Source organism: Loxodonta africana, chromosome 10 (genome assembly GCF_030014295.1).
Source record: "Loxodonta africana isolate mLoxAfr1 chromosome 10, mLoxAfr1.hap2, whole genome shotgun sequence".
Taxonomy (NCBI): Eukaryota; Metazoa; Chordata; class Mammalia; order Proboscidea; family Elephantidae; genus Loxodonta; species Loxodonta africana.
The window spans coordinates 87,967,410-87,984,366 of NC_087351.1; the positions used below are offsets into that span (position 1 = coordinate 87,967,410).

Genomic DNA, 16,957 nt, shown 5'->3' on the forward strand with positions numbered 1-16,957 from the left:
AGGGTAGGCAATTATTGCTCTGTTATTAGGTCTACAAATATGGATCAGGTTACCATAGTTTTCATTTCCCCCATCAGTCCTGTTTTCAGATATTCTGATCTTTTTTTTCCTGGGGAAAAAAAAAAAACTTACAAATTTTGATTTTTTAGTATCTAAAGTTTCCCAGTTCATCTGCATCTGTGCTTGTAATTAACCCAAAAATATTTTGTTAGGCCTTGTTTCTTAGAAAGTCACAACCTGTAGATGCCTGTTGGCATAAAAATTCCCAGAATGCTTTAGGTTTCTACTGTGTTATTTAGCGTCCTGATACTTTGTCACTAATTGGATAATCCAGATTTTTTTGTATGAAGAGAATTATGGTTCAATTAGACTAAAATAAGTATGGTTCCTAAAATATTTCATAATGATTTATGGTAGTGAATAGGCATAGACTCTATAGATAAGGCTTTATGATGCAAGAATTTTTTTTCATGTGTTTTGTTTTTTAGACTGTGGAAGTTTGAGTATATTTATCAAAAGCCAAACTTAGAGCATAGTATTTTTTGTTTATATTTGAAGTCTATTTTAGAACACTTCAATATAAATTGTAAATTATTTATAAAACACATATTCAGTAAAGAATTTATATACAGAAAATGTAACATTGCATAATATGGTATAATGAACTCTCAAAACTCAATAATAAGAAAACAAACAACCCAATTAAAAAAAAAAGTAGCAAAGGATTTGAACAGACACTTCATCAAAAAAGATGTACAGATGGCAAAGAAGTACGTGAAAAGATGTTCGTTATCAGTAGTCATTAGTGGAACGCAGATTAAAACCACAGTAAGGTATCACTACATACTTACTAGAATGACTAAAAACAAAAACCCAGACAACACAAAGTGTCGGCCGAGATGAAGCAACTGGAACATTAATATGTTGTGGGTGTGAATGCAAAATAGCACAGCTTATTTGGATGGTAACAGATTGACAGTTTCTTATATTTGGATGGTAACAGATTGACAGTTTCTTATAAAGTTCAAGATATATGTATGTGATAGTTTTAAAATATGTCCAGAAATTCTTTGAACTCTCTTCAAAAGGTTGAGCTTAATTTCTCTTTTCTTGAGGCTGGACTTAGTGACTTGATTCTCACAAATAGAATATGGCAGAAATAACAATGTGTAACTTCTGAGACAAGGTTATAAAAGACCGCTGCAGCTTCTTTCTTGCTTTCTTGGATTATTTGATCTGGGAGAAGTGAACTATTATGAGGGCACTCAATGACATGGAAAAGTTCACATGAAGCCTGCCACCAGCCAGCACTAGCTCACCATCCATGAGTAAAAAAAAAAAGCCATCTGGAAATCGGATCCTCCACTCCCAGTCACATCTGATGACTGCAGCCCTGGCCAGCATCCTGACTGTAACATCTCGAGAGACCCTGAGAGACTGCAGCACTCAGCTGGGCCCCTCCCATGTCCCTGACCCACAGAAGCCATATAAGATAGTAAATATTTGTTGTTACTGTAAGCTGCTGTGTTTTGGAATAACTCATGTGGCAACAGATAACGAATACATCTCACCATACAACCCAGCAGTCCCACACTTCGATATTTATCCAAGAGATGAAAACTCAGGTTCATTCAAAAACCTGTAAGCAAATGCCTGTAGCAACTTCATTCATAATCTCCCCAAATTGGAAACAGCTCAGATATCCCTCAGCTTGTGAATGGATAAACAGACTGGGGGACACCAATACAGTGGATTATTACTGAGCAATAAAACAGAACAAAACACGGATGCATGCAACAACAAGGATAAAGCTCAAATGCCTTATACTCAGTGAAAGAAGCCAGTCAAAAAGTTACATACCGTATAATTCCATTTATCTGGCTTTTTGGAAAAAACAAAACTAGGGACAGAGAACAGACCAGTGTTTGCCAGGAGCTGGTGGTGATTGGAAGGGTTGACTACAAAGGGTTAACTTTGTTGTAGTGGTTACATAATTGTATGTGTTCAAACTCAGAATTTTATACTAAAAAGGGTGAACTTTACGTAAATTATAACTTAATAAATCTGAACAAAAAATCCATTTGACAAACATGACTAATAAACATGATAACACAGGAAAACCTCTAAGTCATAGTTTACTGAAATGGAAATACTTGTATTATTTTTTTGTAGGTCTTATGAACTAACTCGGAAGGACCGACTATATAAAAACATCGTTCGAATGCAGCACACGCATGGATTCAAGGCTTTTCACATCCTCCCTCAGACCTTCCTCCTGCCAGCTGAGTACGCGGAATTCTGTAGTAAGTGCTTGACTGGGAATGCCACAGTCCCCAGCAGCTGAAATTGTGGTAGATTCACTCCAGGGGCTGCCTCAAGTCAGTAACCACATAGGGCTTTTCTAATTTTTAAAAAATTGTGCCTCTCTAGTGAAACAGTTGCAGTGATAATGTTAAAACTGTTTTTATTCTGACTTATTACTCTTAGTAAGCTCGTCAGTAGCATTTATGGAAGGACACGTTGGTGTCTTATAAACGTGCCTCTGTCTTGCCTCTGTCTTGTATATTTTTGCTCGATGTCTGCTGTCTTCACTGCCCAGAGTTAGTGCCTGCATGAGGGTTGTATGCTTCTACGTATGAACAACGTGTGCTTGCTTCTTGGTGTCTCCTTTCCTCTTGCCATTTGAGGAACATTTCTGTCACCTTGATTTCTGGACTTGTGTGATTTGTGTTCTTTGGAGGGCTAGGTACCTTTGGAGGGCCAGGTACCTTTGGAGGGCCAGGTACCTTTGGAGGGCCAGGTACCTTTGGAGGGCCATATACCTTTGGAGGCTCACATACCTTTGGAAGAGTATCATGTATCTTTCACTGTTAGAGTTTGGAGGTGCCAATTAGTCACACTCTCCTTTGAGTTCAGACTGAATGAAAAGTACACATGGTAGCCAAATAGGAATCTGAACAAGCACAGATTACCCAGTAAGCAGGGTATGCATGGGCTTACCTCTGCTTACTTACTAAACTGTAGTGTACAATTTAATTTTACCTGTTTCTCACCACATCAAAGAGACTTTCAAGCATAAGTACAGAACACAGGGGCATGTTTATGTAACACTAATGTGTCCTTCCATAAATGATCAAAGATGTGGTGAAACCCGTGTGAAATTGCTCACTGCAGATTAGTAAGTAAACACAAGTCGGCCCCTGCGTGCCTTGCTTACTGGCTCTCTGCCCTGGATCTAAATGTATTGCTGTAAAACTAAATAGGAACATGTGGCCTGGATCCGAGTTCAGGTGGGCGGCTCATTTCTTCTTCCCTGGAGTGAACTTATTACCCAGGCCCGGGCAGAGGAGTGGGGGCAGAGGTGGACTCCGTGGACCGAATGCGGAGAAGAGGCGGAGGACGCAGGAAGTGTGTGGCCTGAGGAGAGGTATCTTTCTGAGAGTCTAAATAGTGATAATGATAGCTGACACTTTGTGAACATTTACTTCCCATTAGGCACTCCTCTGAGTGCTACCCTAGGAGGTGAAAACCACTGTCATCGAGTCGACCTTGACTCACGATGACCCCGTGGGTGTCAGAGTAGCGCTGTGCTCCGCAGGGTTTTCAGTGGCTGATTTTTCAGAAGCAGATCGTCAGGACTTTCTTCTGAGGCGCCTCTGGGTTGACTTGAACCTCCAGCTGAGCGTGTTAACCATTTGCGCCACCCAGGCTCTCCCACCCTATGAGATAGGTACTGTTATTACTCTCAGTTTTACAGATGAGGAGACCAGGGTACAGAGAAGTTAAGAAACATTCCATAAGTTATAGAGTTTGTGAATGGTAGAGTTGGGATTCAGACCCAGGTGGTTTGGCTTCAAAGGCCATGTTCTTCCCTGCTGCGCTTTATTGCTGAAGACGCTTGGTATCATGTACGCAATTAGTGTTTTTCCAATATTGCCAATGAGACAAGTCACTTCTCCCATAAGGAGAATCAGGTGAGACACACAGAGAGGGCAGACACAGATAGTTTTTTTTCTCAACAAGTCCAAGAGACAGACTATTCCTATTGTATAGGTAGAGGAGGTGCATGAAAAGAGGGAGAGAGCTCTCCTTAGACTTACCAATTTTTGGTTCTTTGAACCTTTGGGTTTACCAGTCTGATTTCATCACCCAGTGGGTTGTTCATTCCTTGGGGAAGGGATTTCTGCTTCCACCTTGGTGAGGCTATTTCCTTTACAGACTTTGTTGCTCTGGCCAAGACCATTGGTTGACAGTTCAGTGTTTGCCCATGGAAGGCTCCAGGATGGGTCCGAATAGAGCATTAATAGTTAACTTCCAAGCTATAGTGCACTAATAGTTGAAAATATGTAGTTAAGAATTTTTGCTATGTGACTTTAGCGTAGCGTGTGCCTCAGCTTCCTCATCTGTAAAGTAGGACTTTTACTAGTACAGACCTTACAGTGTTGTCAAGATGTTTGTCTTCATCTTTTAGGGCTGTCATAACAAAGTACCACCAAGTGGGTGGCTTGGAAGAACAGAAATTTACTTTCTCACAGTTCTGGAGACCAGAAGTTCACATTAGGGTCTTGGCAGTGTCAGTTCCTTCTGGGGGCCTTGAAAGAGTCACTGTTCCATGTCTCCTGGTTTCTGGTGGCTGCCAGCAATCCTTGCTGTTCCTTTGCTGCTGTGGTCACGTGGCATCTCTGACTCTGTTTCGGTGTCTTTCTTTCCCTTTTATAAGACAGCACTCAGAAGGAATTAGGATTCGACTTCATTAATTTAACTGAGAACATCTACAAAGAAAAACCCTGTTTTCCCAAACAAGGTCACATTCATCTATGCAGAGATTAGGACTTCACGGTATCTTTTTGGGGGGGATACAGTTTAACGTATAACAATGTTTAAATAGATTAATATGTGGAAAGCACTTGGAATGGTGCCTGGCAGATGCTTAATAAATGCCTTTGTTTGATTCATTTTCCTACACTCACCTGTTCCTTCCCTGTCTCTTCTTGAAGGGAAGAAAAACCAAGAAAAAATAAACTCCCGATTTTCACCTTTTGTTTATTTATTTTTTCCTGCTTTGAAACAGCAACGTTTGCTGCCACATGAGGTATTTTCATCAAAACTGCAAAGGGCAGAGCTGAGTAAGGGTTAGTTAGCCACTGTCTCCAGCCTGGGATGGGAAGACTCAGCAGCCCCAAGTCCCTCTGTCCCTATTTCTCTCCTGTGTCCTCCAGACCTTCCCTAAGTGGGGAGCAGAGCCCTTTTCTACTTCTTCCCAGAGCCTCTGCAAGCCTATGGGAGTCTTGGCATCAGTTGTCTGGTTTCTCTTCCCATGATCCAAAGGTATTTAAAGCATAAACCTGAACCTAGGAAAGGAACAAAAGTAAATGCCACCTTTTAATCACTTACAAATTACTGTCTTCCCTCTCCACTTACACATTGTTTGATTTAAAGTAATCTTTTCTTGTAAACACTGACAAATTGCTCAAGGGGAGGAGCCCTATTCAGAGGTCTGGCTTTTGACTCACATTCCGACTGTCTGCTATGTGAACCTCTGGAGGTCCTTTAGTTAATGTAGGTGAGCCTCCGAATGTGGCTAACTGAACATCTAGATATTTGCCTTATTTTGTTTTCATCCTCTCATTCAGGTAATTATTAAGAGGGAAAATGGTGGAAGAAATAATGTGAGTCATTGTGCTGTCCTCTTTTTCTTCTTCTATTCCTCTCTTTGTGTTTTTGTTTTAATCCCAACCCAGTGCCCTCAAGTCCAAAAATACAGGTTTTTTTTTAGCTGCTGTTCTTGAGTTAGAAATTTGGAAAATTCTTTGGAAACCTGAGTACATAACCATTGTTGAAATTTAAAATAATAAGCAAACTCATGTCCCTTCTTTCTCTTTGTTTCCTCTCTCCCCCTTTTTTCCTCCTAATATATTGAGCAGATTCATATTCAAAGGACCGGGGACCATGGATAGTAAAACCAGTGGCCTCCTCTAGGGGGCGAGGTGTCTACCTGATCAACAATGTAAGTATGCAGCCGATGGCAAACCTCTCCTCTTGTTTGTTCTTTCTTGCTTCACTCTTTTCTCTGTATACTAATATGGCTCCTTTGCATTAAGAGCAGGTATTCCTTTCTAAAATGTGCAATCAGAAGTGTGAGTTGAGGGTGGGTACGAGGGGGTTACTGTTCACTTTATTGACAATAACCTCCTCCCATGCCAGTAGTTAACTCCGTGGCTAAAAAGTCGCTTGACCAAATTTTAGGGGAGGGCAGTCTTTGGTGTCAGCAGCACATAAAAAGGTACATATTCTGTTTTCAGCACACTGATATAATTCTTGAGCACTAAGCATTAATTTTGCCCACAGAATCCTTCAGGCTTGAATTTTTTTTTTTTCAGTTCTTTCAGCTTGAGAAATGCCAAGTGTGTTTTGGTTTTCTATCTCCAGGTCTTTGTATGTGCCATTATAATACTTTATTTTCTCAAGCCACCCTTTGAAATCTTCTGCTCAGCTATTTTACTTCATCATTTTTTCCACTTGCTTTAGCAACTCGATGTTCAAGAGCAAGTTTCAGAGTCTCCTGGCATTTGGGGCTTTTTGGTCTTTTCTTTCTTTACCTCTTGCTTTCTTCATGTATGATGTCCTGGATATCATTCCACAGCTCATCTGGTCTTCAGTCATTAGTGTTCAGTACATCAAATCTGTTCTTGAGATGGTCTCTAATTTCAGGTGGGATATACTCAAGGTCTTACTTTGGCTCTCTTGGACTTTTTCTAATTTTCTTCAGCTTCAACTTGAACTTGCATGTGAGCAATTGATGTTCTGTTCAGCAGTCAGCCCCTGGCCTTGCTCTGACTGATGATATTGAGCTTTTCTATCATCTCTTTCCACAGATGTAGTTGATTTTATTCCTGTGTGTTTTGTCTGACAAGGTCCACGTGTATAGTCACTGTTTATGTTGTTGAAAAAAGGTATTTGCAATGAAGAAGTCATTGGTTTTGCAAAATTCTGTCATGCAATCTCTGGCATTGGTTCTATCACCAAGGTTATGTTTCCCAACTACTGATCTCTCTGTTTCTGACTTTTGCATTCTAATCGCCAGTAATTATCAGTGCATCTTGATTGCATGTTTGATCAATTTCATACTGTAGAAGTTGGTAAAAAGCTTCAATTTCTTAATCTTTGACCTTAGTGGTTGGTAGGTAAATTTGAATAATTGTACTGGTCTTCCTTGTAGACGTGTGCATATTATCCTATCACTGACAACATTGTACTTAAGAATAGACCTTGCAATGTTCTTTTTTGTTGATGAATGCAATGCTGTTTCTCTTCAGTCTGTAATTCCTGGCGTGGATTGAATTGTGTCCCTCAGAAATATCTGTCAGCATGGCTAGGTCATGTTCCCAGGATTGTATGATTGTCTACCATTTTGTCATCTGATGTGAGTTCACTGTGTGTTGTAATTCCTATCACTACAATGTAATGAGATGGATTAGTGGCAGTTATATTGATGAGATCTCCAAGATTAGATAGTGTCTTAAGCCATTCTCTTTGGAGGTACAAAAGAGAGAAGTGAGCAGAGAGACATGGGGACCTCATACCACCAAGAAAGCAGCACCAAGAGGAGAGCTTGTCCTTTGGACCTGAGGTTCCTATATGGAGAAGCTCCTAGGCCAAGGGAAAACTGATGACAAGGGCCTTCCTCCAGAGCCGACAGAGAGAGAAAGCCTTCCCCTGGAGCTGATGCCCTGAATTTGGACTTATAGTTTGCTAGACTGTAAGAGAATAAGTTTCTCTTTGTTAAGGCCATCCACTTGTGGTATTTCTGTTATGGCAGCACTAGATGACCAAGACAGTAGACCATAAGATTGTCTGATTCAAAATGGCCAATAACAGTCCATTTCAGCTCATTAATGCCTAGGATATCAATGTTTATGTGTTCCATTTCATTTTTGATGACTTCCCATTTTCCTAGATTCATATCATACGTTCCACATTCTGGTTATTAATGGATGTTTGCAGCTGTTTCTTCTCATTTTGAGTTGTGGTGCATCAGCAAATGAAGGTCCCAAAAGCTTAACTCCACCCACGTCATTAAGGTCAACTCTACTTTGAGGAGGCAGCTCTTCCCCAGTTGTCTTTTGAGTATCAGACCGTGTTCCACTGCTCTTCATAAGGTTTTTACCGGCTGATTTTTTCAGAAGTAGACCACCAGGTCCTTCTTCCTAGTCGTCTTAGTCTGGAAGCTCAGCTGAAACCTGTCCACCATGGGTGACCCTGCTGGTATTTGAATACTGGTGGCATAGCTTTCAGCATCACAGCAACATGCAAGCCCCCACAGTGTGACAAACTGACAGATGCATGGGGACCATGAATAAGGAAGACCGAAGAAGAATTGATGCCTTTGAATTATGGTGTTGGCGAAGAATATTGAATATACCTTGGATTGCCAAAAGAACAAACAAATCTGTCTTGGAAGAAGTACAGTCAGAATGCTTCTTAGAAATGAGGATGGTGAGACTTTGTCTCACACTGGACATATTATCAGGAGGAATCAGTCCCTGGAGAAGGACATCATGCTTGGTAAAGTAGAGGGTCAGCGAAAAAGAGGAAGACCCTGAACAGTGGCTGCAAGAACAGGCTCAGGCGTAACAATGGCCATGAGGATGGCACAGGACTAGGCAGTGTTTTATTCTGTTGTAAGTAGGGTCGCTATGAGTCGGAAGCAACTTGATGGCACCCAACAACAACAACAAAACGTTAATTAAGTAGCCCTGGTAAGGCAGTGATTAAATGCTTGACTGTAACCAAAAGGTTGGTGGTTCATAATCCACCCAGTGGCCCTGCACGAGAAAGACCTGACAGTCCGCTCCTTTAAGATTACAGCCTAGGAAACCCTATGGGGCAGTTCTACTCTGTCACATGGGGTCACTATGAGTCAGAATCAACAAGCATTAATGGGTAGCCTATATGTTTATTTCCTACTGTGGGCAGAATTGTGTGTTTCTGCCCTGAGGATAATCAAGTGAATAACCTTAATTTAGTGCAGCATCTTTACTGGTGCTGTATTGGCTTCTGCTATTTCTCCTTCTTTCACCTTCCTTCCTGCCTCTGACCTCCTCTTCCACTTTTTCAAAAGCCGTCAATATCTTCTTTGCAAAATCCTCATTAACAGTTGTTTTAAAAATGAATACATTTTCAGAGTAAATAAAATAAAATCCCAACCTCAGTCTCATCCTCTAGATTTATAACCCTGGTTAGTAACTTAATATAGTTAATTTACATTTCTTCTTTTTTCACCTTTACATTGTGGCTGTTGATTTTCAGCTTGAAAATTTATTGCACTCATGTCACCTCCTTCCTTCCCTTTCACATTTCATCTCTACGTTTGACTAGTGTTCATTATTTTTCTGTTGTGAAGGTTTATAACATTTCCGTTCTCTTCAATAACTGATTCAGTTTCTCTGCTTAATCTATGGGTTGAGTTAAAAAAAAATGTGAACTCAGTAGAAGCAGGCTTTAAAGCATTGGTGTTCTGCAGTTAACCGATATTTAAGTCTAGGTCTTCTGTCATTCTTTCTCCTGGACATTTAGTGGACTCAGTTAAAAACTGGTGTTTTTTTTTTTAGTTTAGAGAAAATCATCCTCTCATTGTTTCTCATTTAGAACTCCTATTTGAGGCATTCTGGGCCTTTCCTTCACGTCGGCTTTTCTCTCATTTTTATTCTTTGTCTTTTCCCCATTTTTATCTTTTGGTTTTCCAGTTTGAACTTTGTCCATTCTATTATTCATTCCATCTGTAATTGTATTTTTATCTTGGCTGTCATATTTTAGTTTTCAGAAACTCTTGCCCTCAGATTTTTTTTTTTTAATAACAGCCTGTTCATTGGACGCACTTTGCCTGCTGATCTTTCCGAGGACACCAGTTGAAATTTTTTTAAGTTCTCTTCTGCTTGTTGAATTTTCTTGGATTCCTCCAGGATGAGTTCTGTTTATTCATAGATCTTTTTTACCCCCTGCTATTGGATCTTCTCAATTCTGATGATCCTCGGGTGACGGATCACATTTTTAAACAAAAGACTAGACAGATGGAAGTTGGCAGCTGGCCAAGGTTTCCCCTGCAGTTGTGCAGCACTGTTTCCCTGACCGAGTTTGTATAAGGGCAAAGCACGTTGACTGCCAGGCTTCACGTCAGGTGGGTGTGGGTGAGCAGCATCTCCCTTCCACCTTGCCAAGCAGCGAGGGCCCTATGTTAGAGCTAGGGGAAGTCTTCTGTGCTCGCCCTTTGGGGAAGACCTACCTCTCCTCTCCCTTTCCCCCTTTGTGTCTGGTGTAGGCATGGAGTGGCCTCAAGTTCCACTCTTCTCTCTCAGATCCCTGCACCCAACACAGTGTCTTCCTCAGAGCACTGTCCTTAGGTTTTATCCTGAGGGCAAAAACTCTGCTTTGGGTGTTGGAGAAGGCCTACTGGCCCTGCAGCTCCAAATGCTGTTGTTCTAATTATCTGATTGTTCCTAGGCCCACCTCTGCTCTTCATGTTTGTGGACTGTTAGCTTGGAGCTTTTCGTGGGCCTCCTTGGGAAGATCACTCTCACGTCTGATATTTTGGGCTGAGGCTTCCTCTGCTGAGTTTTCTCAACCTGATCCCAACTACTCTCTATCTTTTAGGATTTTCTTAAACTACTAGTCTGTTGCTGGCTCTTAACTCTTCTCTAGCCTTGCTGTCACTTCATTCTTTGAAAAATATCTTCTGTGTCTTTTTAGTGGAACTCAGGAACGGAAAGGGGAAGGTAGATATGTTGTATGTGTGTGTGTGTGTGTGTGTGTGGTCAGTACTCTGTCTTAAATTCCCCATGTGTTTTTTTACATTATCTTGAGCTATTTCCTGCATATGTAGAAACTATCTAAGGGGCCTTTAGATTGAAAATTCTTCAGTTGAGTCTGGAGTGAAAAATGTACAGTCAGTACTGATGGCCAGACCTTTCATACTGAATAAATATGGGATCCGATTCTGACATGGCAACTCCTGCAGACCCACGCCCAGGATACATGACCTGTTACATGGCCCTGGGTCACTCTGGAGGCATTTACCTGGGTCTCCTGTGATGTAAGGCCGTGGTCGTATGCCTTGAGTTTCTCTTTTCTTGTCTCTGTTCTGACCTTGGCATGAAGGCCCCTGTGCAAAAGCTTTTCTTTCAGCTCTGTGCCAGAAGTTCCAATGTTGTTTGACTGTGATAGACAGCACTAGTTTGGGTTTGGGTTTGGGTTTTAGCTGCCAAATGAAATTGCTGTTGAAAGTCAACTATGGTAGAAGTTTGCTTTTTATTTTCTTAGACATGAGTCAAAAAGAATAGGATCGATTCCTAACTCATCTGGGACTTTTTTCCTTATGGAATACTTTTTTCCCCTAGTGATTTATTGTTTGAAAAGTAACATCATAAGAATGGAAATTAAACTTTCCTTGGTGGGGCTGAGAATCCTGTGCCCGAACTCTTCACTGGATGCTCAGTCTCATAAAGGGTGACACGTCTTTGGAGAATGCATTTGGCAGGCTATGTAAGAGTCTCTTTTTCCCTCCCACCTCTCCCTGGGCTAAATCCCTAGAGACCCCCTGTGTAGATCAAAGTACTTGGTAAGACCCTTTGCCCTCCCCTCCCCCCTCGGAGAAGCCTTGGAATGAGTCTCACTCTTTTAGGTATTTGGTGGAGGTGCCAGACAGAAGCCTGGGAAGATGCCAGCAGGCACCAAGGGAATGAGCAACATGTGGACATAACAGCAAGATATTCACATTTCACCCCAAAACTGGAACTTTGTCACCTTTTACCCAGACCTGCAAATCTTGTAGTTAATACTCTTTGCTCTCTCCTTACACAGAAAGCCTAACCATCCCCGTTTTTCCATACCTGGATCCTTTCCCATGGAATATGTGACCCATTAGCCAACTAGATGAAGTAACTCTTTCCAAGGCTGCTGCCTGCTTTCCTTTTAGATTTGACGGGGGGAGGGAGAGGGAATGCTCAGGCAGAGGGTCTGTAAGCAGAACTAATGTGAGTGTGTGAGGGACTGAGGGTATGGGGGAAGGAGGAGGTGGAGTTAGGTAAAGGGGCCAAATGAAAACATCTGTCCCAGTCTTCCCACTGGAGTGAGAGGGCCTTGTATTAAACGTTCCCTGTAACAGTTGTAACCTTTTGGAAATTATCCGCAAATAGCAACTTTTACCGTCACAAGAACAGGATGAAGGGTAGAAAAGGCATCACTTGTACATACTACTGAAGAGAGAAGCGTAGGCGCTTACCAACGGAAGCATCCCAGTTAGTTGGCCAACATGGTCTCTTAATGATGTGCTCCTTAATCTCAGAAATATGGCCTAAAGGAACCGAGCTGTGTTCGCTCCAGCTCCTTCAGTGACCGTGACTAAATGCCATATTTTCCCAATTTAGTGGATTCAAATCGAGGAGGGGGAAGATCTGGTGTTTTCTGATTAAGGCATGAATTTGATTGTGGAAGTCAAGTTTAGTCATCCTTGTCTCACACATTATTCATAATAAATACAGTATTGATATTTTCCCTGAGATTTTGAAGTAGGAGGAGAGTATTAGATCACTCTCTTTACTCCTATAAAAAAATTTTTTTACTCCTATACTTGTGAATAATTCTGTATAACTCTCTTATTTCTACGTGTTTATATATTTTTATATCATGTGCTGTGTTTTTCTCATTGTTCAACTAATATTTAGTGAGGGCCTACTGTGTACCAGGTCCTGTCACCCCTTTAAAATCTTTTTATGTATTTTTATGTATCTCCATTATAACTCAATGTGATATTCTGAGTAGAAGGCCATGCGGCATGCAGCTAATTCTGTTGAGTTGTGGAACTTGGCAGTTAGAACCGTATAGATACAGGCAGTCCCTGGATTGTGAACGAGCTCCTCAACTAGTTCCATTCTTAAGTCTGTCTTAAGTTGAATTTGTACATAAGTCAGAACAGCTAGGTGCAGTTCATATCTAATGTCAGTTAGTCAGGTGTTTGTCTTAGTACGTAATATGTAGTATACCTTTCTACGCATAAAAAACAAACACTTGTAGATACACTAAAACATCTTTAACGTAATAAAATGGTAATAATAATAATGGTGTTTTGATGCACAGCACAGAGCAGTGCCTATTTGTTATTACGAACCACAGTATGTACCCTCGAATATTTAATATAATAGGGTTTATGTGGGTTGGTTCCTAACTGGATTGTACATAAGTTGGATGTTTGTAACGTTGTGACTACCTGTACTACTGAGTTTGCAATACTTAAAATAATAGCTAATATTTCTTGAGCATTTAATATGTGCTTCCCACTGTGCCTTCCAAATATAGCCTCATTTAATCTTTATAACAACGCTTTGAGGTCGATATTGTTATTATTTCCTTTGTAAGTGGTAGAGTAAAAAAAAAGTGGTAGACTCAAGACTAATTCAGGTCTAGTTGATTCCAGAGTGTATGTACACTCTTTTTTTTTTTTTTAAATAATTTTATTTTGTGTTGTTGAGTATATACACAGCAAAACATACAAATTCGGCAGTTTCTACATGTGCAATTTAGTGACGTTGATTACATTCTTCAAGTTGTGTAACCATTCTCATCCTCCTTTTCTGAGTTGTTCCTCCCCCATTAACATAAACTCACTGTTCCCCCCTCCCCCACCATGTTTCCATCTCATCTTTCGAGTTGCTGTTGTCAATTTCATTTCATATAGGTGTTAAGAGAGCTTACTGCTCAAGGCAGACATTCTTTAGTACTTAAGCTAAAATAATTCTTTGGTTTTAGGAGGACTACAGGGATATTTTTGGTTTAAGGTAAAAGATGATCTTGGCAATAATTTAAGGGGTTCATCCAGCCACCATGGCTCCAGAAATTCTGGATTCTATGAGAATTTGACATTCTGTTCTGCATTTTCCCTCTTTTGATCAGGATTCTGCTATAGAATCTTTGATCAAAATGTGGGCTCCATCCAGGTTTTCTAGTTTAATGGCAAAGGAGGTCGTTGTTCATGGAAGCACTTAGCTACACTTTCCATTTCCTCCTCCCATGCCTGACTCCTTCTTCCTGTGTTGCTCCAGGCAAATAGAGACCAACTGTTGTGCCTTGGATGGGCGCATCCAAGCTTTTAAGACCCTGGGCACTATACAACAAACGAGGTAGAACAGAGGCACTGAACACATTATTAGGCTACTTAACTGGGATATCCCATGAAACCATGACCCTAAACCTCCAAGCCAAGAAACCAAATCACATTAGGAGTTTGTTTGCACATAAGTAGCCTCAAAAAACCCGAAAACCAAACCCACTGCTGTCGAGTCGATTCCAACTCATAGTGACCCTATAGGATTGAGTAGAACTGCCCCGTGGAGTTTCCAAGGAGTGCCTGGTGGATTCGAACTGTCGACGTCTTGGTTAGCAGCTGTAGCACTTAGCCACTACACCACCAGGGTTTCCTAAGCAGCCTCAGCCACTGTTATTTGTTGTTGTTGTAAATACATCTATCATACAACTTCTCAGAGCGTACACTCTTAAGCACTATACTGTTCTACCCCACAATAAGTTAACAGATACCACGAGCTTTAATGCTGAGATCCTATTAGTTGGAAACGTGTTTTCAACTTTCCCAACTATTCAGGTTTCTGTTTTAGGATACTTTGCAAGGCAATTTGAGTTTAATTAACTCCATTAACTTGAGTAAATTTGGGATTGATGAAAAGGAAACATGTTTGTAGATATCAAAAAGCTTTCATTTTTTGCCTATTGGTGTATTGTTGTTAGGGACCAGGAGTTGGTTCTGACTCACAGCGACCCTGTGCACAACAGAACGAAACACTGCCTGGCCCTGCGCCATCCTCACAATCCTTGTTCTGCTTGAGCCCATCATTGCAGCCACTGTGTCAGTGCCTCTCATTGAGGGTCATCTCTTTCATAGACTCTCTACCCTCGTTGGTATATAGCACTATACAAAGAAACCATACCCAAACCATCATTTTCTTCTATGAGCTTACAATTTAATCCCTAATGCAAATAGAAATGAGAGATAGAGACAATTGGACAAATATTAAAGTTACCTAAATAATTTAAAGGATTATCTTATGCCTGACTTAGAGGATAAATGTGAATGGTGAGGAGAAAGGGAGGAAATAGGCATGGGAATTAGATGCACCATGGGGTGAAGACCACCACCAGCATATTCACTATTAAGGGGGAAAGGTGGTGGCCCTTTATTCATTGTAGTCTGCAAATGTTACCAGTAAGAAAAAAGCCACAACTGTTTAATTTTAGGTTTCAAATTAACCCTGCTGCTTACTGCTTTGTACTGTGATTTCATCAATTCTTACACACTAAACTGGCTCAAAATGGAGACAGTATTTGTGAGAAACTGGTCAAGAAATGTAAGGGAGTCAGGAAACGATGTGGGTGATTGAGTCAGTTAGGGCCCAGTTCTGATGCCATAGTGGCCATATGAGGCATGGAGATGTGTTGTGAAGGTTGTGCTCTGACTTTGAGATAGCACCAGTGGGAAATGAGAGGGAAATTTCATTATCCTACCTCCAAAGGTCCTCATCATGGTTGTGTATAATGTTATGGGTCACAAAATTATTCTTATTTTTAATGAACAACTGTAGTATTTGAGGTAGCAAATGCATTATTACAATGACAGACTTTTGAAATCATTAGAGCTATTTTAGGTCAGAATAATGGGGAGAGGTATGAATAGTGTTTTAGAGTTAAGCCTCTGAAGCAGACTGCCAAGTCTGAGTGCCATTGTATCACTTATTAGCTGTGTGACTTTGAACAGATTTCTAACCCTATCTGATTCTTTCCTCATCTGTAAAATGCAGATGGTGACACACCTATCTTGTGGGATTGGGTGAGGATTAAATAAAATACTATTTGTGAAGCACTTAGAGTAGTGCCTGGCACAATAGTAAATGCTCAGGACGTTTATTAAATTTTAAGTATTGGTTCTACAAATGTTAGTAGTTATTTCTATTGCTGCTACTGTAGCTATTATCATAGTTATTATCATTGCCACTTCCTTTTTGGAATCCCTTTGGCCTACATGGATTGTGGTGACTTCCAGCTGATTTCCCTTTGAAAGTCTAGTCTCACATAAAGTTATTCTGTTTCAGATATTTTAATATTACTGTTAAGGAGTCCTGGTGGCACAGTGGAAACCCTAGTGGCGTAGTGATTAAGAGCTACAGCTGCTAACCAAAAGGTGGGCAGTTTGAATCCACCAGGTGCTCCTTAGAAACTATGGGGCAGTTCTACTCTGTCCTATAGGGTCGCTGTGAGTCAGTAATCGACTCAATGGCAGTGAGTTCGTTTTGAGTTCGGTGGCACAGTGCTTAAAGCGTCTGGCCGCCAATCAAAAGGTTGGTAGTTCAAACCGAGCAGCTTGCTCCACAGGAGAAAGATGTGGCAGTCTGCTACTGTAAAGGCTACAGCCTTGGAAACCCTGTGGGGCAGTTCTGCTCTGTTCTATAGGGTTTTTATGAGTCGGAATCGACTCAACGGCAGTGGATGAATCTTATTATTTACTTACTCATGATTCCACAATAGCTTCCTGCTTCCCACCGTGTTAAACTTACACTCTCCTCGCCAGGGCTTCAAATCCCTTTGCCAGTGAGGTCCCTCCCTCCCTCCTAGTTGTCTAAACATGTCTTTCGTTATTTCCCAATTCCATCTTCTAGCCCCAGGTCAGTGAATCTGCCTGCCCTTTTTCTACTGGATGCCATCTTTCCCACCATGATGGGCTCCTTTCCTGCCCACCACGTACTTGAGAGCTCGCAACATTCACCTCTGTGCCTGCTCTTCCAGGCCGAACCTTTCCTGACTGGTCCCACTTGACTGGCCTGTGCTTTTAGTTTGCAGCCTGACATCTTCCTGCTTTGTGCTCTTTTGAATTGAGTATTTTGCTGTCCCTTTTTTTACC

The 16,957-nt window shown here is 41.1% G+C and overlaps 1 protein-coding gene across 17 annotated transcripts in view; it reads left to right on the forward strand.

The window, feature by feature from the left end:
- Positions 1–16,957, forward strand: part of TTLL5 (tubulin tyrosine ligase like 5) — a 333,448-nt gene that overhangs the window by 40,932 nt on the left and 275,559 nt on the right. For all 17 annotated transcript variants that reach the window (XM_010588760.3, XM_010588761.3, XM_064292769.1 and 14 more), the window contains 2 exons: positions 2,173–2,303; positions 5,925–6,007. In XM_010588760.3, the coding sequence (XP_010587062.1) occupies positions 2,173–2,303; positions 5,925–6,007 (214 nt within the window). The remainder of the gene's footprint in view (positions 1–2,172; positions 2,304–5,924; positions 6,008–16,957) is intronic.